Consider the following 22,149-nt stretch of genomic DNA (forward strand, 5'->3'; position numbering starts at 1 on the left):
TATCGGTAGTTATTTCCCAAAAAGTGGTCATTATTAAGATCATCTCGTCAAATTTTCCGATCTTAAGATGGTTAAATATTAGAGTAATGATAAGGGAGGGAATGACGTGTCAGCACATCACTAACTGAAAGGAGAGGGAGAAGAGATAAAAAATTTATTATTTTTTCAACGAATCAAATTACGCCCACGTCATTCTCTCTCAAATTCTCTTAGGGTGTGTTTGATGAGGGGAAATTGAAATTGGAATTTGGAATTGGCATTGGAATTCTAATTCCAATTCCATAAGAATTGACATTGAATTACAATTCAATTCCTATGTTTGGAAACATTATAGAATTGTAATTCAATTCCAATTCTTATGTTTGGAAAAATGATAGAATTGTAATTCAATTCAAATTCCTATGTTTGTAAAATAAAATATGAGTTCAAAATGTTAACTTTTTAAATATGTTTTCACGTTTTTGGCACGTTTAATACGTTTTTGACATGTTTAACACATTTAACACGTTTTTGACATGTTTAACACGTTTTTGACATGATTAACACATTTTTGACATGTTTAACACGTTTTTGACATGTTTAACACGTTTTTTACACGTTTAAACACGTTTTTACACTTAAAACACATTTCCACACGTTTCACATGTTTTCACATGTTTAACATAATTTTCACATTTTTGGCATGTTTAACACGTTTTTGACATTTTTAATACGTTTAACATATTTTTACACGTTTTGACAAGTTTAACACGTTTTTCACGTTTTGACACATTTAACACGTTTTTCACTTTAAAACGTTTTTCACATTTTTTTCATGTTTTTGACACATTTAACACGTTTTTGACATTTTTAATATGTTTAACATGTTTTTCACACGTTTTGATAAGATTGACACGTTTTTCACGTTTAACACGTTTTTGACATGTTTAACACATTTAACATATTTTTCACATGTTTACAACGTTTTTGGCATATTTTACACATTTTTGCACGTTTTACACATTTTTGGCACGTTTTACACATTTTTGGCACGTTTAACACTTTTAAACATGTTTAACATGTTTTTGGTATGTTTAACACATTTTGACAAGTTTAACATATTTTGGCACGTTTAACACGTTTTTTCACGTTTTTGACATGTTTAACACATTTTAAAGATGTCACAAGTGTGTTAAACGGGCAAAAATGTATTAAACGTGTCAAAATATGGTAAATGTGCCAAAGTTTATCAAACATGTTAAACGTGCCAAAAATGTGTTAAATATACCAAAACGTGTTAAGCATGCCAAAAACGTGAAAACGTGTCAAAAACATGTTAAATGTGTCAAAAACGTGTTTAACATGTCAAAAACATGATAAATGTGTTTAATGTGTTAAAAACGTGTTAAACGTATTAAAAACGTAAAAATGTGTTAAACGTATCAAAAATATGTTAAACATGCCAAATAAGTGAAAAACTTGTTAAACGTGCCAAAATGTGAAAAACGTGTCAAAAATATGTTAAATGTGTTAAAAATGTGTCAAATGTGTATAAAATATAAAAAAAATGTTAAATGTATCAACAACGTGTTAAACATGTTTAATGTGTTAATAACGTTTTAAACGTGTTAAAAACATGAAAACGTGTTAAACGTGCCAAATATGTGAAAAACTTGTTAAATGTGCCAAAATGTGTTAAGCGTGTCAAAAATGCGGTAAACGTGTCAAAAACGTGTTAAATATGCCAAAAACATGATAAACGTGTTTAATGTGTTAAAAATGTGTTGTATGTGTCAAAAACATGAAAACGTGTTAAACATGAAAACGTGTTAAACGTGCCAAATATGTGAAAAACTTGTTAAATGTGTCAAAACATACAAAATGTGCCAAAATGTGAAAAACGTGTTAAACGTGTTAAAAACGTAAAAATCGTGTCAAACGTGTTAAAAATGTGTTAAACGTGTCATGGACGTGAAAAACGTGTTAAATGTGTCAAAAACGTGTTAAACGTATTAAACGTGCCAAAAACGCATTAAACGTACTAAAAACGTGTTAAACGTGCCAAAAACATTAAAACATGTGAAAACGTGTTAAACATGTTAAAAACGTGTTAAATGTATTTAATGTGTGAAAAACGTATTAAACGTGTTAAAATGTTAAAAATGTGAAATATGTGTTAATTTAGAATTACAATTCCGATCTAAAAAGATGAGAATTGAGAACTCTCAAATTACACTATATTAAATTTCAATGAAATTTTAATTCCTATTCCAATTCTTAATATTAAAGTGTCGAATTAGAATTGTACCTCCAATTCCAAATCCAAAGTCAATTATAGGGTTATCAAACACCCTTATCCAAATTCCGTTTTGAATCATTTCTCATTATAATTATAATGGTCCCTTTACTTTATATATAATTTAATAAAATCCCCTCAAACGTTTCTATAGATCAAGATTATCCACAAACTCATGAAATCATCACATCTTAGTAGTCCCAATTCCCAAACCAGAACAATTGAAATATAGAACTGGGGAAAATCGCGGGAGTGAACCGTAAGCCCTAAAGCTGAAAACTTTCTCAATGTCGATCCTACCGGAATCAGCTGGCGAAGAAGAAGCAGCAGAAGAAGAACACTCCACTCATCACCCCATCGCCCCTCCTGACGAGGTAAATATTCTGATTTGTTTGTTCAAGCTTGCGTAGATTGTCTTCTTGAGTATCTTTCTGCTTTACTGAAGTTTTTTTTTGCATTTAATGATTCAGTCTTTTGACATCTCAACAACAGTCGATCCTGGTTATGTAATATCTTTGATTCGGAAACTTCTACCATCAGATGGTACAGTAAGTGATATATCTTCAGTGAGTGCTTCTTATGATGATGCCTCTACCCAAGTAACAATGGTTGATGGAGAGGATGAATGTTCAATATTGCAATATCATAACCATGATAGACTTATGGGTGATGATGAAAGAGATGGTGATCAACAAGGTAAAGAACATGGGTCAGTAAAGGAAGACATATGGGAAGATTGTGGATGCATATTATGGGACCTAGCTGCTAGCCAGACACATGCCGAATTCATGGTAACAAGATTGTCTTTAGCTTGCTAATGTCATGAAGAATCTGAGGGTGCTCTTCTTTTCTGACTTGTGTGTGGTTAAACTTTCTGAAAATGTTTTTAGATTGAATATGTGTGTTCATTATACAAGGGTTCAGTTTAAAAACCATGACATAGACCTCCAGTATTACGTACTGAGCTTCGCATTACTTCTTGTCTTTATGGCCTGTGATTCTGCAACCTATATTTTGTGTAATTAATTCTTTTTACCTGTTATGACAATAAGAAATGCATTATGTAGAATAGGGTGTGCTTTGCTAGAATCATAATGTTTTTAGCAAATTCCTCCCATTTTTGTTTGTTTTCTGTCCCACTGTGTGTGTCCTTACTGAACAAAATGAAAAATTCTCTACAGGTGCAAAACCTAGTCCTTGAGGTGCTGTTGGCTAATCTGATGATACCTCAATCTGTTCGTGTCAAGGTAGGTCTTATTTGTGTTGTGTTCATTAGTTTATACTAAATTTGAAAGAATATTTCTTGTTACGTTCAGGAAATTTGCCTTGGAATATTGGGAAACCTTGCTTGCCATAAGGTGTCCAGGGAGCGCATAGAATGTACAAATCAGCTTATTAGTGTAATCGTGGATCAACTAATGATCTTAGATGATGCTGCATGCCTATGTGAAACATGCAGGTGAGAAAACATGTAAATTTCTTTTTGGCCAATATTTGTATAAGAAAGATATCAAAACTGTCAAAAATCCACGGGGTATTAACTTGCACAACATTTAGTGTTACTTGCCATTATAATTTACCTTGATAATTATCCACATATCTTTCTGTACCTTATGTTTCTAAAAGTGCTGTAATGCAGGGTAGTTACTTTGGGTCTTCAAGGTTCTGAATGTGTTTCTTGGGCTGAGGCTTTGCAGCCTGAAAACATTCTGTCACGTGCTTTATGGATTGCTGAAAATGCGTTGAACCCCCAGCTTTTAGAAAAGGTACGAACAAATGTTGATCCTCTTTACTTAGACTTAAGAATACCATTGTAACCAGTTTTTCAATAGGTCCTAGATTCTTTCAGCCTTTTGTACAACTTTAGTGACTATTTGGCCTTTTTCTCCTAACAGAACAAAATGGGTTGCTGATATTTAAATAGGAGGACTGTATTATCTGGTCATTTAGTGGCACAGGGTACTAGTCAGTATAGATTATTTTCGGTTTGAGTTGCCAACCATTTTCAATTGGGTTTCTTTTTATTTTGACAGATTCTTGAGCTGCTACTAGCTATCTTAGAAAGTGAGGGGAAAATCGTCCCTATTTTACTTCCAAATATGATAAAGTTGGGATTACCAAGTCTTCTTCTGTCGCTTTTGACATTTGAGATGGATAGACTGACAAGAGAAAGAGCACCAGACAGGTATTTCTAATCAATTTTCCCTGTGATTTATTTTTTGATATAAATCAAAAGGAACATTGATTTATTAAAGTTATTTTGCTTGCTTCTGGTCTATATTGTTGCCATATTTTATGAACTTGCAAGAACCTCTTTGCAAAGGAGATCAGTGTGATTGAGTAGATCTATGATGCCCCCTCCAATTTAAGGCCCCCTTTTAGATGTTAATGTGCCACTATTTCAACAAGGAAAATTAATCATTTTTTAGCAATGTACAAAGAAACTTTAATTCTCCTCTATATGTACTCCAGAAAATTAGAAAGAAAAAGAAATCCCTTATTTCTTCTGGGGTAAATTTCAGACAAGATATTTCCTTTTCGTTTGTAAATGGCCGCAGCATGCTTAGAAGCAGAGTGAATGTGATATAACCCTTGTTGCCATTTGTTAGGTTGTGGATGTAGCTTGACTGGTGCATATATTTCATGAATTGTTTATTCTTCATTCTTCCTTTGAGTTACATTCAATATCAAAAGTATCTTTGTGGAATTTTCAAAATGGAGAGAAATATATACGTTTGATATATCATTCTCATAATAGATTATACTTATTTATACAATGATATACTTCTCCTTCGTAATTTTAAGCCACAAAGATTTTCTTGGCGTCTTGGCCATTCTTCTATATTTGTAACGCGTACATAGATAACATACAATTTGATAGATGTTATTCTTCATAATTATTTATCCATTTAATGTGTGAATACAGGTACATTGTTCTAGATTTGATTCTTCAAGTAATTGAAGCACTTTATGCCATGGATGACTATACACAAGAAGTGTTTTCTAATAAAGAATTCTTTCAACAACTAATTAATCTGATCAAACTGCCCAACAAATTTGAGGTAAAATCATGCATAGAAGTTCAATATATGCCCTTTATAGTTAGTTATATTTAAAGATGTTTATGCCCTACATGAGATCAGTCTAGCCCTTTGAGATTAGGGATATCAACCGTTTAATTAACTCATAGTAGAATATAGGTCCCTAAAATGGCGATTCTTTCTATGCAGCTTGCTAGCTCTTGTGTTACAGCTGCAGTCTTGTTTGCAAATATTCTAACTGATTCAGCTCATTTAGTTTTAGAAATATCCCATGGTAAGCTATTTTCTCTTGCTACTAATTTTTCATTTTTTATACCACAAGTGATGACAATTTGGTCCCATCTAGACATGTCTTTGTTACAGGGTCTGTTTGATATATTTCCCATCTCATCCAACGATAGTGAAGCAAGAGCCGCTCTTTGGAGTGTTGTTGCCAGGATTTTGGTTCACGGAAATGAAATGGATTCATCAGAACTCTATAAATATGTATCAGTTTTTGTGGATTGTGCTGAGGTGATTGAAGACGACCTTCTTGATGCCCGTCTTCATACTGGTGAAGCTAATTCAAAATTCAATGCTAGACGCACCTCCGTATCCTTTTAAATTCTAAGTTAAAATACTCTTTATAAGCTATGTTCATTGTTATCTTTTACCCCGACTATCAGATGGAGAAAATAGTAAGTATTTTAAGCCAATGGACTTCGTTAAAGAGCTTCATGAGAGAAGACTCAATAAACAGTAGAAGTGTTGATAAATTGTTGGAGTATTGTAGCAAATACCTCAGGTATGTTGGTGGATAAATGAGACCTGTAAATTCTTTAAATATGTTTGACAATTACTTGTCTAATGCAGATCAGATGAAGTAAATTATCACTGAATTGATCTCATAGAAGTGGAGAATGGAGGAACCAAATCAAGGGTTTCTACTATAACAGTTGCTATTACTATTCCTTCTCTTGCACCTTCAAATTTTGACCAAATATTTCTTTATAAGCAATCAATCTAGACTTACATATAATTTCAGATATGCAAAGAAAACACAAGATTTGATTGGGTTAAGTCATATTTTATGAACCTGATATCTATCAGGGGAGATCAACAGTCCATCTCTAGATCTTGTTCTTGTTCTTCTTCTTCAAGAAAAGCTTGGTAGAAAAGTTTGTGAGCTTCCATGACTTCAAGATACCAGATTGATTCACGATCAGGGTATGGGGAAAGATCAACCATTTTATGAATCTTGATCATGGGGAGCTCATCTTCACAAATAAAATATGCTCCAACAGCCATCACATACATACCTGCACAGCATGAATCCATTAAATTTAGATTGAATTAACTGGAATTGCAGACAGAAGAAGATGGTTGCTAACCTATGTCCCATTTGATGGTGCGGAAGTTGCCGGAGAGAGCTAGGTTGATAAGACCGGTGCCATCGTCGATGAGTAAATTGCCGTCGTCGAAGGAAGAAACAATAATGCCCTGCAACCAAACGCGCTGAAAAAGAATGCCGTCAAGGGAGTATGAGGACTGCGATGGCGTTTCTTTGGCGATCTTTAACTGCACGCATAGAAGCTTCAGAGCCGCTAGACTGTAGTCCATCTCTCTCTCTCTCTCTCGTTTGGCGGGAATTGGGAACGCCTGAAAAATAATCTGATTCACTCTAATTTGTTAGGTTAAATGACTATTTTTTTAAATATTTTGAACTTATACTAATAAATAAGAAAAAAATTATTATAATAAATTCATAATATTTTAAAATAGCATTATATATTTTTTAATCTTATTACAAAAATTAAGAATAATATTTATAATTATCTTTACTTTTAACCATTATAGATAAAATATATATTCAAATTTAATTATTTAAAATATTTTGATGAATTATTTGGTTCGTCTTCTGTTCTTATTAGATAATATTGTGATTCTTCTCATAGACTTACTAATTCGATATTATTATTATTATTATTATTATTATTTTTCTATGTTCATGTTTTTATATTTATCATTTTTAATATATAAGAATTTTTTAAAAATAATTATAAATTATTTTATTACATTTTATTTTATAATTATATAATTAAATTAAAATATTAAATATATAATAAAAAATTAAATTAATTTAATTCAAATAGGTCAAAATTAAATTGTAAAAGTAGTTTATTAAAGATAAAATGTCAATTTTTAAGAATGGATGATTAAGAGATCAAATATCACTTAAAACGATTTAGATTAGAGTAGAGATAACTTATAATTAATTTAGAAAATAATAAATATGTGTTTAAACTTATAAATATGTCATAACTCAATTGTTTGATTTTTAATTTTTTTTCTTCTTCTTAAACTCATACATATAACACATTTTACATAGTTAATATAAATAAATAAAATGTTTGCAATACCTCATATAATTATATTTATTTTAACCTCTCTCTAATTAAGTTAGTTATGATATTTTTCATTTAAATATGCTGATATAATTGAACTTATATCGTGATATTTAGTAATTTATTATAATTAATTAATGATAGATCCAGTTTGGAATGTGTCGGTGGCCGGTGGATTCAATTATTTCCACTTTCTTCTATAATTATGCTGCAATTATATTCCTATACTATTCAGTATTACGGTCTACAGTAGTTACAATGCATCCTCAATCAGGTAAGAGCCACGTGTCAGGATCTTACCAGTTGGAATATAAAGACATGTCACGTGACACGTGAGTGCTACATCCAGCTAATCTCCTTCCCTCCCTTTCTCCACCTTCTTCTTCATCATCAGGAAATCATCATTTTCAAATAAATCACGGTTAAGCATTGATTACTTTTACTGATAAAGGAATCTGTCTGCGGGGCCATAATCTCTGAAAACCTCTCCATTTCCCCGCGTTAAATAGTACCTACGGAGAGCTAGCGAGAGTGAAGACCGAATAGTATTGAAGAGATTGAGAAAACAATGGCGTCGGCAGCGAGAGTAGATCTGAACGGGAATCCAATCAAACCGATGACAATATGTATGATTGGAGCCGGAGGATTCATAGGTTCACATCTCTGCGACAAATTGATGGAAGAAACACCTCATAAGGTATTAGCAGTAGACGTTTACAACGACAAGATCAAACACCTTCTTGAACCGACTTCCCTACCTTTTGCTGATCGCATCCAGTTCCATCGTATCAACATCAAGAATGATTCCAGACTCGAAGGACTTATCAAGATGGCGGATCTGGTATATATACTTTCTCTTCACACTGTTTCAACACTTGAATTATGCATTTATTTACATGCATATATATATATATATACAATCAGCGGCATGCATCACATCAGCAATTTTGATTTTCATTTCTTATTTAGACTATAAATCTCGCGGCGATCTGTACTCCGGCGGATTACAATACGCGTCCTCTTGATACAATTTACAGCAATTTCATTGATGCGCTTCCTGTGGTAAGTATGCATTTCTAATTCAATCTTCTTAAGGAATCCGAATCAATAAAGTTGATATGCTTTTTCTTTTCTTTTTTTGTTGTCGGTGCGTGAAATTTAGGTGAAGTACTGTTCAGAAAATAACAAGCGTCTTATTCACTTTTCAACTTGTGAAGTTTATGGCAAAACAATTGGTAGCTTTCTTCCCAAAGATCATCCTCTCCGGCAGGTAAGGATTCTCGTTTTTTTAACTATATTCTGCTATAATCAGTCATTTCCTTTCTAGTTGCCACGCTAAAAAGAAAAGACCTTGTGTTCTTGATGTGTGGTTATTAGGGTTTATTTTATGTTTTGTTGGGAGAGAGTGAAGTAGGAGGTACAATACAACGTTTTGTTGATATCTGCAATATGAGATGGTTTCCTTAGGTTAATGCGTGATTAATCTAAAATCGAAAATAATAGAGTATGATCTTCTTTGGTTAGAAACTGGTTTTGTTTAGTAAGTCCACAGGCTTATGCTGGAGCCAGTTAGTATATCTACTGTTCTTTTGACAATGTTGAAACAAAACACCAGAAACTTCTGATTTCTCACTATTTATAGAACACAGATGAGAAGATGGAAATATACATTCCCTTGCTTTCATGCTGGTTTGATATCATTTAGAGGCTTGGATTTGTTTTCTATGTAGATACAAATGTTTGAATGTGGCTCATGTACTTGATATGTGAAAATCTTATTTGAAATATGATCTAGTATGACAAGTGCATTTATTATGTGGATCAAGAATTTTCACAAATTAATCAGCTTGCATATTGTTCTGATTGAGACTTTTTTTCTTAGGGAAAGTGATGTTTTCTTTCTCTGATATTTAGCTGCTTTGATTGCAGGATCCTGCTTATTATGTTCTTTCAGAAGATGAATCTCCATGTATTTTTGGCTCTATTGAGAAGCAGAGGTGGTCATATGCCTGTGCAAAGCAATTGATTGAGAGGCTTATATATGGTGAGTAAATATCAACTAACAAGCACATTTGATAAAACTAGAAATTAAGTGATGCAGAATGAGTTAAGTGTTTGAATAAACCAAATGTAAATTATCTAAACTGTAAGTACTTGATATGCAACTAAAATATGGAACTAATGTTGGCAATGTTATTATTTACCCTTTTAGTGGACATAATTTGATTAATTTTTAGGGGTTAAAAATAAAATTGCCTTTTGACACTCTTACTAACATAGCTCAGATTTTGGTTTAGTTTAGTATGAGTTCAATCTAAACAATTAAGTGATTTTTAAAATATTTGTCCAGAACTTACTTCAAATAAATACACTTAATGGTTTAGATTAATTGATAAGTTCAAACCCTGTAATTTTGGTTCTTTCATCATCATCTTCTTCTTAAGTTCTTTACTCTTTTTTTTACAGCTGAAGGTGCAGAAAATGGGCTTGAGTTCACAATTGTAAGACCTTTCAACTGGATTGGACCTAGAATGGATTTTATTCCTGGTATTGATGGTCCAAGTGAGGGTGTACCAAGAGTTCTAGCTTGCTTCAGTAATGTTAGCAATTTAAACCCCTATCTTTGTCCATTTGAAACCATGTGATCTGCTGTCATATTCTTCAGTTACATGTATTTTACATCATACTGCAGAATCTTCTAAGACGTCAGCCACTCAAGTTGGTGGATGGCGGTGAATCGCAGAGAACATTCATATATATCAAGGATGCTATTGAAGTTGTTCTTTTGATGATTGTATGTCCCTTTTGTCCCTCCTTGGAAATACGATTTGCTGTTGTAATTTAGAAACTTGTAATTTATTTGTTGTTCATCATGTCTCTGGTTTTCCAGGAAAATTCAGCCAGGGCTAATGGACATATATTCAATGTGGGTAACCCTAACAATGAAGTCACAGTTAGGCAGCTTGCGGAAATGATGACACAGGTGAATTGTTGATTTTTTTTTCTAGTTTCTTATATATCTTTGATCTAGGCTTATTAAAAATCAGATATTTTAGTATTTTGATTGTTGATGTTTGCGATTAACAGGTTTACTCAAAGGTGAGTGGGGAGGATGCACTTGAAGTTCCCACCATTGATGTGAGTTCAAAGGAATTTTATGGTGAAGGGTATGATGATAGTGACAAGAGGATTCCAGACATGACTATCATCAATAGGCAACTTGGTAAAACCATCATCAAATCAATAAATTAATTCCTTTCAATTTTAACTACCTAATTTTGACATAACATTACCTTGATGCAGGTTGGAACCCTAAGACATCGCTTTGGGACCTGCTTGAATCAACCCTCACATATCAACATAGGACATATGCGGAGGCGATTAAACAGGTTACTTCAAAACCAGTTGCATCAAGTTAAAACGCCTTCATTTTGATTCTTTTAAATTCATCGTCATAAAACATATGGTCCTTTCATTGCTATATTTTTTTCTTTTACCAACTGGCTACTATACTAGTTTGAGTGTTAGAGGCTGCAGCCTACATGTATTGTATAACATGTCAGATTTCGATGAAATCCGAATATTTTGTCTAATATGAAACTCTCTGTCGAGAAGTGGCAAATAATCTGTGGTATTACTTTTCATAATGGTATATTTGGTCTATTAGGTAAAGACCATTTCAACATCTTTTGGGGACATGTTTTAGATAAATTTAATATTTATGGTGGTGTCGAACTGGAATGTATTAAAATCATATGTTAGCGAATAGGCGATAAGTCTTGGCGTCGAGACTGATTTGTCTAACAGCCGCCACGGCTGCTATGACTCCTAGTGCTGAAAACACGACCGCAATTGTAATGTTAAGCCAGAAAAGGAGGCTTCTCTTGGATGGTTTGAAGGTCAAGTTGTAGAAGATAACCGGTAGAACAAAGTCGAGAGGTAAGAACCCGAAAGCGCCTATTACCGCGTTTATGTCTCCAAAGAAGGGAAGCATGGCGGCTATTGTTGTCGCGATGATGACGGAAATAGAGCGACAAATCAACCTGGGGATGATGTTCCTGGCTGAGAACTCGCCACTTTTTGCGTTCCCGAAGTTTCTTTCGAGTACTTCGTTGGTTGGCTGCAAGTAAACCTGTTACGAAAACAAATTTATATTTTTTAAAATACTGAGATTGTTATCTGAAAAGGGTAAGTTTTAAAATTTTATAATGGGAGACAAACCACTGCAACAGCTGAGAGTTGAAGGATGGTGAAGACATTGGTCATGAAGATGAACCATTTCGGAACAAGAGGTTCTCCCGCGTTGTTTATGAAGTTGCTTAGGATGAGTCCTTTAGTTTGATTTCCAAATGCCCAATATCCTGAAACCGCAACGCTGAAGTACGTAATTGTCACAACCGTGTAGCAAACACATAGCCCTTTGAACATCTTTCCTTTAACCGGGGGTGCCAATGTCGCCTATATTCACAATTTACCTCGGTCACACTTTTGAAAAAAAACGAAATGGCCAACTTTCGACTACACGTTTACCTGAATTTCGGGAATGATTCCATTTCCAAATGTGGTGGCAATAATGGCAATACCATTGAAGATCCCGAAAATGCGAGATTGGGGATCTAGGTGGTTGTAGCTTAGGGAGTAATCCTTCTCTGGCCCCTTTGATGAATTTCCTACAAGATAAATTCGATGTTTGGTTGGAAAAATCACGCCAAAGCCTATTCGAACACTCGAGTAAAAAAGATAATGCAAATTTTATAACCTATGTAAATAGAGGCACCGGTAGCACATGCACTATAGGCAAGGGAAAGAATCAAAGAGACCAAATTAATATGTCTTAGCGAGTGAAAAGACGGTATTTGAGCTAAAATCAGCATGAAGCTTCCAAATATTATCACGAACTCGAATAACTTGATCGAACCATTAGGGTTCGATAACAAATACATTGCCTTCATGCATTGCCCTCCAAGAAGAGTGCAGCCAACCACTGCACCGTAACATACCATGAATTGAATTGGACCCACGAAATAACGACCCCATTTTGGCCCTGCACCACATATTTATTTGTTACACAAAATATTTCATCAACCTTTCAAGTCTAAGGTATGACTGGAGGTTGGATATTCATGGTGACCTCATGTAATTTATTGACTATAAGTGTAGGGTTCAAAACTAATATATTTAAAAAAAATAAAATTAAGTGGTCCTATGAGGTGAGTTGTCCTAACTAGAAGCATATGTTGTATCACCATATGGTCGGTCTAAAACACCGATATTTTTTTTATTTTTTTTATTATTGATAGTCTAATAAGGTCGGAATCAATTTTGAAACACCTTACCTTCACTTTGTTACATCAATTTTTTTAGCTTTTTTTAAAATTTCTTAATAGTCTTTATGTTTTTGCTGCTCATAATTTTTGTTCTTGTACTCTTTCAAGTTAAATTGGTAATAATTTTTCAAACTCATCAATAGATTTTTTTTGTAATTTTAAAAATGTATTGTACTTATAATAAAGAAAAAGAAAATTGAGCCTTATGATTTGTCGTTTACAATACAGCTTATATATTAGGGACAAGTTCATAAATGATCATTTGACCAGGAAAGACAGATCAATGAATTTTATGTGGAACCTACTATGATTAAATATTTTTATTTAGTCTTAAACAAAAAAAATATTAGTGATTATTCTTTATTTTAAAAATAACTTTTGATGGTTAATTTTATATTTTAAATGGAATTTACAGTACTATCAAACTAATTAAGCCATGAACAAATAAACTCATATATATTTATATTAGTTTAGCTTATAACTTAATTAGCTAAACTTAAATAGTAAAATAATTGTAAATAAAATAAAAATTATGTTGTCTCACCCATAGTTTAAATTTGTTTCGATAAAGGTAAGTATATTAGGTAACGTAGCCTTGTTCTATATGGGCTTTTAAAATAAATCAAATAAAATTAATTTTTCAATTAATCATTTCTCAATCATCATATTATTTATTTCATTAATTAAAAATACTAAAATATCTCTCCAGTCAGGCATGAAATATTTACCACTAGGTGGGTCAATAAGTACGATCCCACGTTAAATTATTATTTTTTATTTTATTTATATATATTAATACTTTTTAAGTCTTTTTACCAAAAATAAACATCACATCTTTAAAATCATCCATCATCATTATTTTTTCTCTATCCCCAAAAGAAAAAGGTTATAAATCAAAAAATCAATAATAATAATAATAATAAAGTATTTATATGATAAGGTTTTTTTATCATATAAACAAAGGAGGATATAAAATTGGTGACTTTTACTTAAAAAAACATGTGCTTTTGACTAAAAGTGTTTGAAAAAACACCAACCCAATGACCATCCCATAAAAAGAAAAACCTAATTATTAGAGCTCGTTTGATATATGATAATTTAAACTTTATAATAAAAAAAAAATTTGAAAAGAAGAAGATAAAAAAAATACCTAATATGTGGTGGGCCATGTCACGAAACCGGATGAAGCGGTGACCGAGTTGAGCGTAGTGTTCGAGTACCAAAGAAAGTAAATTGTATGAATAAAATGTAACGAGACCTCCAATCGCCAAAAACGCAACTCCAGCTTCCCATCCCATTAACGATAACGCAAACGGCAGACTCAGTAACGCCGGCGCTACGATCGATGTCGTTAAGTGGTATCCACAGTGTACCCACGAACCTGCTCATCCAATTAGTTAACGGAGGTCCCATTACGGTTTTATATATTATAAATCATACAAAATTCATCAAATTTATATTTTACTTTTCAATTATAAATTATTTTATATATAAAATTAACTACAAAATTCATTTTATTACTAATAAAATCATCTACTTATCTTGATTTATTTAAATAATAAATTTATATATATATATATAAATTTATTTTATTTTTATAATAAATAATATCAAAATAATTTATAAAATACAGTTAAAAAAGTTTATCTTAAAAATCATTATTTTATTATTGTTAAATTTGTTTTTAAAAAATTCAACCATATAGCCTGACATTTTGATTTTTATAGGATTCTTTTTTAAGACCACCTCAGCAGCGAGGCTGGTCATGTCATTCTTTTTCACATTTCTTAACAACAATCCCCTCCTTTCAAATAATACAATAACATTATTTAAATAAACCAAAGTATGGGCTTGTTTGAGGATTTTTTTTTACCAACTTTTATCCTAAAAATCTGGTTTGGTAAAAATTATAAAAAAATTGGTTTTTAAAATTAAAAGACTAATTTACCTTTTTACTTTAGAGGATATGGTGTAAGTGAGAGAATGATGGTTTAGAGAGAGGATAATTTTAGTATTTAAATGATAAAATTATTTGATTTTATGGTTATAAGATGTTTGAGTTTAAGGATAAAATTGAGTTTTATCTCAAAAACTCTTTCATCAAACGGGCTCTAAATCTTTACTCTAACAGTTGAATTATTTAAAAAAAAAAATTATTTTAATTTTAAAAAAATTAAATTAGATTAACCTTTTTTTTTTAAATTAATATAATGTAATATAATATTTGTTTTATTGTTGATAAAATGTTTAAATGAGATAGAATTAGATCTTTCTACAAGATGGTGTATTATTTGTGGTCCCTAAGAGACGGTTAACAGCTGCCGAGGATGCCTGCTCTGAGTGCCGGTTGAAGCTTTATTAGTACTTCGATCGATCATCAATATATATATCTTAATAATCAATCCTAATTTCTTCTAAATCGATTATATATTAGTAATCGATAGTATATATATTAATTGAGATTGAACCAAAACGGAGATATAATTTAAAATTTACTCTGGTTAAAAACTTTTCACAAAATTTACCCACTATAATGTCAAGTAAACAAAGAAATCATTAATTGTTTCCTATTTTCCGTTGTTATTGTCTTGTATATACAAAATATTTTGAATTAACCGGTATTAACTTGAGTAGTCTTGTACATAGATCCGCCTTTGAATCGAATTAGCTAGCTAGTAATTAATTATTGAGATGAGAGGATAGAATGATAAGTACCTTTGGATTTGAGAACAAAGAGTGCGCCGGCGTCAAGCTCCGGCGACTTGTCGTCGATGAATTCACCACCGGCGACTATTCTGGTCTCCTCTCCCATGAAGCTTTTGATATTTTCTCTCTCTATTATTGAAAAAGAAGAAGAAAAAGAAGAGTTCGGATCTTAGAGAATTACTATTGAACTATCTTTTACATGCATTTTATAATAAGGATTTAATTAAGAATTCATTTACCGCTTTCTTATGTAAGTAAGTCAACCAACACTCTACGGTCAAACTTTCACTACAAAATAATAATAATATAAGTTTTAAATATATTACATGCTAAATAATTATTAATATTTATATCACTCATACCAATTAGCGAGGTTTTAGCGTAGTGTTTGTATTTATTGTAACTTTATCAACAAACAAACGATTTTGTGTATCTTATTTATGATATTAAAAAGTATTTTTAAATAATAACTATATTAAAAATATAAATAACAATATCTTCTTAAAAAATTAAATAAATAATAACTAAGAGCTTATTCGAATTGGGGTTATTTGATTAACTAGAAGGAGAGAAAAATAATGATGGTTGATAATTTTAAAAAGATGATATTATATTTTGGTAAAAATACTTAAAATGTATTGTTATATATAAATAAAATACACAATAATAATTTAAAATAAGGGTATTTTAGTATTTTGGTTTAGGATTTAGGGTTTTAACTACATGGTTAAGAGTTGGAGATAGAAGCACAAAGTTTTCAATGGGATTTCTAACGCGCAAACAAGAAATAATGTGATTAATTTGATCTCGATCGAGATGGAAGTTTATGATAGTGAACCTGAAATCTCTATGAGTATTGTCAAAATCTATCAGGGTTTGTTTAAGGGGCCATTTAAGGTCAGACATAAATTTAATGGTATAACTTTTGATTCAATTAGTACAACGCAAAAAAAAATATGTTGGAGGCACGTTTTACATTGAAGGAGCTTGAGGAGGTCATTAAAGGGTGTTGAAGTGATAAAATGTCAGAATGCGATGAATTTACTTTTGTTTTTTTAAGAAGGCGTGGTTTTTCCTTAGAACTGAAATTATGGAAGCAATTGATTATTTTTTTTTTTTTATCGATTTCCATCATTTGATAAAAATTAGAACTCTACTTTGGTATGTCTCATTCGTAAAGCTCCAGAAACTATTGATGTGAAAAATTAGGCCTATCAGTCTCGTTTCGGCATTTTATAAAATTATCGCAAAATATTTGTTCAATAGGTTGCGGAGGGTATTAGAGACGGTCATATCTAGTTATCAGATGACATTCATTAAAGGTCGTCAAATCTATAATGCCGTATTAATTTGGGATAACAATGGGGCAGTTCGGGAAGGGGAATGCATTTACCATCCCCGCAACATTTTTATTTCGGGGATTTTTTTAATACCATCCCCGCCCCGTTCGGTTTTGTTCGGTTTCGGTGATCCCCGCGGGGCACCGTTAATAAAATATTTTTAAAAATAATAATGAAATTATACAATAAAATTATATAAACGGATTTTTTAATATAATATATATTATAACATATTAAAATTTTATATTATTATAAGTAAATAAATTTACTACTATTATAAAATATAGTGAATAAATAAATATATTAGTGATTTAATATATTTAATTATATTTATAGTGTTCGAAGCAAAAATGGGGTGAAATCTGGGCGGGTCGGGGCGGGGGACACAAATACCATCATCGTCCCATCCTCGTCCAGTTACGGGAAAAATCGTCCTAAATGGGGCAATTCGGTTCGGTTTTCGTGGGGCGGTTTCAAATTGTCATCCTTAGTATTAATAGACAATGAGTGCATTGACTCAACTAATTTAAGAGGTAAAAATGTGATTTTGTTAAGTTAGACATCAAAAAAGCTTATGATCGTTTCAATTAAGAGTTTTTATTTGATGTAAATGACAAAATGAGAATGAGTGCGAAATGGATTGGTTTGAATAGATTTTGCCTCTCGACGGTTAAGTTTTTTTCATTGTTAATGGAAGTTCTTAGGGATTTTTTGAGAGCTCTAGAGGGATTAGACAGGGTGACTCACTCTCTCCTTTTTTGTTTGTCATTATGATGGAAGCTCTCTCAAAAATGATGGCGTTTGTAGAAAACTCGAAACTCATCCGTGGAGTGAGTTGTGGGTCAAGAAGATATCCTTTGTCATATCACATTTTCTTTTCGATGATGACACACTCTACATGGTTCAAGCTACTTACATAAATTTTAAACACATTCGGGATATTTTATGGTTATTTAGTGCATGTTTCGATCTTCGAGTTATTCTTAATAAGTCATACATTTTCTTTCAAATTCTGTTTCAAATACAAGAAGGATAAGGTTGACAAATGTGTTGGAGTTCCGTCAACGACTCAACATATCTTGGTATGCCATGGGTGTTAAATTACGATCAAATGTGTCTTGGGACCCGATTATCACTAAAATGGATTGTAAATTGTCTAGATGGAAAAGTAAAATAATCTCAAAAGAGGTCAGCCAATCCTCATTAAGAGTGTGTTGTCATATATACTCACATATATGATGTCGTTATGCATTCTCCATAAGAGTGAAAATGGAGAGAATATTGTGTAAATTTATATGAGAATCTTCTATCTCGTTGTTTTGTCATCTAGTTAGTTGGGATAAGGTTAAATATTTTAAAGATCAAGGAGGTCTAGATATTCGAGATCTTATTTGTTTTAATAAAGTTTTTCCATCAAAATGGTGTAATAGATTTGTAATGGAGCCAAATAGTTTTTGGGCATCGATAATCAGATGTAAGTATGATAATGATTGGTCTGGTTGGTTCACCATAATATCTAATTATCCAGCGGGGAATATCATTTGGAAGAGAATTTATTATGTGGAAAAGTTTTCGTGAGTAGTCTAGATTCATTGTGAATTATGGTTTTTCGATTAGATTTTGGTACGACATTTGGTGTAGTGTCAAAAGTCTAGCTACGACATATTCTGAGCTTCCTTTCATTGTTTTATGTAGAAATGACACAATTAAGGACATGTTTGATCCTCTTTCTAGTGGTTTCGCTAACCGAAGTAGATATAAAAGGAGATTAAACATTATGAAGACTTCGTCTCATAATAGAGTTTTACTTTTGGTATGACGCAAACAAGTGTCACCGTTTGAACAAGACATTATGCGTTGACAATATATGGATAGTTTCCATGTGGGACATTGCTTTAAGTTGTTCGCTAAGATGATTTTATATAATTTTTGTTGGTAAAAATTTTGGGAGTCAAAGATTCCATCCAATATCTCGTTATTTGGTTGGAGCGTTATTAATGGTAGAATTCTAACAGATAATATGTGCGTGAAAAAGTTGTATTATGACTAATCGTATTTGTTAAGAAGAGGTTGAATCAGTAACTCACTTACTTTTGCATTGTCGAAAGGTGACTAGTATTTGAAGTTTTTGTGGAGTATTACTAGGATTCATTGGTGATGCCCGAGTCTTTAGGTAGTTGTTAAGAAGTTTAGATTGATGGAGCTGATATGGCAAGCCTACATATTTGGATCATCCCAATTATTTTTTGGTGGTCTATCTAGTTGGAGAAAAATCGTCGAACTTTTAATGATCGTAGTCGTCTAATGCATATCAATTATAATACTATTATTATAATGTTTTCTGAGATTCGTTCAGGAAAACTAGTAGAGTCTGTCGGAGAGTCTGAAATATAATGATTATTCATTTATATTTACATATGGCATATATAGCCTTCATTTCATTTGTATTTATAAATTTTATTTATTAGACAAAGTTATTCATTTATCGAGAGGTTCTAATGTAAAAACTCATCAACAAATTTAAATTTATGATATTAAAGTTACATTTTTACGAATTTATAAATTATTTTGATTTTATATAATTTTAGAAATAGAATAAATTTATATTTACAATTTTGTTAATAATTATTCAAATAAATAAACTCGTGTAATTGTTTTATAATTATAATTTTGTAATATTATTTATTTATTATTTTATAAATTAACTATATATATAAATAATAATAATATTTAACTAATATGAATTTAGGATAACGATTTTAAGTAACTACGTCACTATGGATTATAATTCACTATGTGGTTTTTATTTGAATTTTCGGTAATGGTATTTATTCTCGGTTTGACCGGTAGTTGACGGTAATAATATTTGTATTCTTCGTCTCGATTTCACCAAATTCTGTTTCGATCATTAATAAAATAAAGACAATTAAATATATAACTTCACTAATTTATATATATATATATTAAATTAAGGAAACTAACCTGACACCCACATGTACCTCTCCACTTTCATTTAAATTACTCTTAAATATTTTCGTCATTTTTTTCACTTAACTATTTTGGTGGGGATTTTACAATATGTAATATAGAAAATCGTTTACATAATTTTATTTAATTTAAAATAACAAGGTTTAAAGTATCCCTGGTGATTCTGCCAAACCGAACGGCGCGAAAGTGAACCTTGCTATTTATTTATTTGAATCCGCCCATATAGAATGAATGGTCCAGATCAATAGATTCAGTTATATTTATTATTTGGGCCCTAACCATATTCCATTTTTAGAAATTATAGACTGGATTGAATGTAAGATTGAGACTCAAGCTAAACCTAAACATTTTTTTTGTTTTTACCCACTTTACCAAATTATATAAAGTGGGTTATCATTTAAATCCAATTGTATTTACTATTCCACCTTGCTCATATCCTAATTTTATAAATTAAAGACAGTTACAGAACTGGACAGTAAGACTAAGTTAAAATTTAAATTGAGAAATTTAAATTTGTAAAATTAAAAGCTTACTAAATAATAATAAAAGTTTATTTTAAAATACTATTAATTATAAATTATTATATATATATATATATAACTAAGTATAAAATAATAATAAACAAATTATATATAAAAAAAGAAGAAGTAATATTTACAAAATCAATTTCATGATTTTATTTATTTTCATTTTTTTTGAATTTATAAATATAGTTCTTTTTTTTTTCGTAAAATCATACATTCAAAATTACTTACTAATTTTAAAATCATACAAAATTAATTAATTTGAAAATTTATCTGCATTGGTAAAAATTACAGTTAATTTTAAATTTGAACTGAAATCAAGTCTTACCAAAATTTGTATGGACTGGCCCACTTTATAAAGCATTGTATCATTAAATCCAATTGTAATAATAATTTGGGCCATATTCTTTCCTTAAAAGAATTCAAACCTGCCCACCAGCTTTCTAAAAATAAAGACTGAGACTCAAGCTGAACGTAAACTTTTTATGGTTTGGGCCACTTTACAAACTTATAAGCACTAAAACCTAATTGATTTAATTATTTCGTTACTAAACAAGACACGTAATTGTCTTGAAGCTTGGCTTGAAAAGAAGAGGAACAGAGTTGTTCGAACAAAGTGAGAGGATCGGAAAGAAGCTCGATTAAAGGGTAAATATCAATGTAATTAAGTTGACCAGAGGGTTCAAATCTCTAAGACGCTCAGCCACAGGGAGATAAAGCTCGACTATAAAATGTTCAGTTTTTCGAGACGAAGTATTCAGAACGAGACGACTAATAAAGTTCATTTCGAACAAGGGTGGAGGCTACATCTGTTAGAATTATTCTAATTAGATCCTAATTTAATGTGTGAGAAATTAAAACTTGAATGCGGCGGAAGCGTACCTTAATTAATTGCATGAATCTTCTCTTTCTTTGTAATAGAAAATGTCTTTAATTTCTGACTTTCTTTATGTGGAATAGTTCTTCCATTTGATGAGTAAGTCAATAGATTTCTCTCTCTGTTGATGGGGACGCAAAGAAGAATTGACGTTACTTCAAATGGGGACCATTACCGTTACATATAACCAACAATAAGTTAGTTATTGTGGTTTGACAATTTCTAATTTAGCCCCTTCATAAAATTAGAAATGTCACTTAGGTATCCTCACTTTATATTCATGACAAATACACCCATAAGCCATAAACTTAATTTCACATTAGATCACATTATTTTGGCTTATATTAAATATGACACATGCACAATTATTTATTATACAAGTGACCCTAAAAATTCCAACAACATCATCCAAAGCACGCTTGGTTTCAAAGGACTATACTCAGATAGAAGTGTGGACTGAAATCAGGTTTTTCACCTTATTATTATTCAAGTCTTATTTGATTTTAGAAGACACTGTTTACTCTAATTTAATGTATAAAAATTTCATATTATTTGTTTTTATTAGTAATAGAAACGTAGTTTGGATGAAAAATATAATCACGGAATAATGACAGTTGAAAAGTTAAAAATATTTATTTTTTTTTATTGAATTTCACCTCCTTTATTGTGTTCTAAAGGATTGAGCAA

The 22,149-nt window shown here is 31.2% G+C and overlaps 4 protein-coding genes across 4 annotated transcripts; 2 read left to right on the plus strand and 2 right to left on the minus strand.

Annotated features, from left to right (window-relative positions):
• The first annotated feature begins 2,510 nt into the window (after positions 1–2,510).
• Positions 2,511–6,116, plus strand: LOC124911925. The gene is made up of 10 exons (XM_047452464.1): positions 2,511–2,649; positions 2,746–3,066; positions 3,457–3,522; positions 3,592–3,734; positions 3,915–4,041; positions 4,309–4,460; positions 5,202–5,337; positions 5,506–5,590; positions 5,663–5,907; positions 5,982–6,116. Exons 1-10 carry the CDS (start codon positions 2,563–2,565, stop codon positions 6,114–6,116), a joined length of 1,497 nt encoding a protein of 498 aa, XP_047308420.1. The 5' UTR covers positions 2,511–2,562.
• A 107-nt stretch (positions 6,117–6,223) lies between these two features.
• Positions 6,224–6,947, minus strand: LOC124916566. Its single transcript, XM_047457301.1, has 2 exons — positions 6,687–6,947; positions 6,224–6,614 (listed from the first exon to the last, which is right to left on the minus strand). The coding sequence occupies exons 1-2, from the start codon at positions 6,913–6,915 to the stop codon at positions 6,412–6,414; spliced, it is 432 nt and encodes a 143-aa protein (XP_047313257.1). The 5' UTR covers positions 6,916–6,947; the 3' UTR covers positions 6,224–6,411.
• A 1,228-nt stretch (positions 6,948–8,175) lies between these two features.
• On the plus strand, positions 8,176–11,383 carry LOC124920261 (UDP-D-apiose/UDP-D-xylose synthase 2-like). Its single transcript, XM_047460708.1, has 9 exons — positions 8,176–8,541; positions 8,670–8,762; positions 8,863–8,970; positions 9,630–9,744; positions 10,167–10,300; positions 10,393–10,494; positions 10,591–10,683; positions 10,788–10,923; positions 11,004–11,383. Exons 1-9 carry the CDS (start codon positions 8,269–8,271, stop codon positions 11,117–11,119), a joined length of 1,170 nt encoding a protein of 389 aa, XP_047316664.1. The 5' UTR covers positions 8,176–8,268; the 3' UTR covers positions 11,120–11,383.
• LOC124920260 (GABA transporter 1) lies at positions 11,296–15,894 on the minus strand. The gene is made up of 6 exons (XM_047460707.1): positions 15,743–15,894; positions 14,178–14,408; positions 12,460–12,744; positions 12,231–12,370; positions 11,922–12,158; positions 11,296–11,832 (listed from the first exon to the last, which is right to left on the minus strand). The coding sequence occupies exons 1-6, from the start codon at positions 15,837–15,839 to the stop codon at positions 11,452–11,454; spliced, it is 1,371 nt and encodes a 456-aa protein (XP_047316663.1). The 5' UTR covers positions 15,840–15,894; the 3' UTR covers positions 11,296–11,451.
• Between the last annotated feature and the right edge of the window lie 6,255 nt (positions 15,895–22,149).

Source organism: Impatiens glandulifera, chromosome 1 (genome assembly GCF_907164915.1).
Source record: "Impatiens glandulifera chromosome 1, dImpGla2.1, whole genome shotgun sequence".
Classification (NCBI taxonomy): Eukaryota; Viridiplantae; Streptophyta; class Magnoliopsida; order Ericales; family Balsaminaceae; genus Impatiens; species Impatiens glandulifera.

Coding starts and splice junctions, on each gene's coding strand:
- LOC124911925 (XM_047452464.1), top strand. CDS start 2,563: ATGTCGATCCTACCGGAATCAGCTGGCGAAGAAGAAGCAGCAGAAGAA. Junction 2,650..2,745: donor CCATCGCCCCTCCTGACGAG/GTAAATATTCTG, acceptor TTAATGATTCAG/TCTTTTGACATCTCAACAAC. Junction 5,591..5,662: donor AGTTTTAGAAATATCCCATG/GTAAGCTATTTT, acceptor GGTCCCATCTAG/ACATGTCTTTGTTACAGGGT.
- LOC124916566 (XM_047457301.1), bottom strand. CDS start 6,915: ATGGACTACAGTCTAGCGGCTCTGAAGCTTCTATGCGTGCAGTTAAAG. Junction 6,615..6,686: donor CACCATCAAATGGGACATAG/GTTAGCAACCAT, acceptor CATGCTGTGCAG/GTATGTATGTGATGGCTGTT.
- LOC124920261 (XM_047460708.1), top strand. CDS start 8,269: ATGGCGTCGGCAGCGAGAGTAGATCTGAACGGGAATCCAATCAAACCG. Junction 8,971..9,629: donor AAGATCATCCTCTCCGGCAG/GTAAGGATTCTC, acceptor CTTTGATTGCAG/GATCCTGCTTATTATGTTCT. Junction 10,684..10,787: donor TTGCGGAAATGATGACACAG/GTGAATTGTTGA, acceptor TGCGATTAACAG/GTTTACTCAAAGGTGAGTGG.
- LOC124920260 (XM_047460707.1), bottom strand. CDS start 15,839: ATGGGAGAGGAGACCAGAATAGTCGCCGGTGGTGAATTCATCGACGAC. Junction 12,371..12,459: donor CGGTGCCTCTATTTACATAG/GTTATAAAATTT, acceptor TTTATCTTGTAG/GAAATTCATCAAAGGGGCCA. Junction 12,159..12,230: donor GAATCATTCCCGAAATTCAG/GTAAACGTGTAG, acceptor TTGTGAATATAG/GCGACATTGGCACCCCCGGT.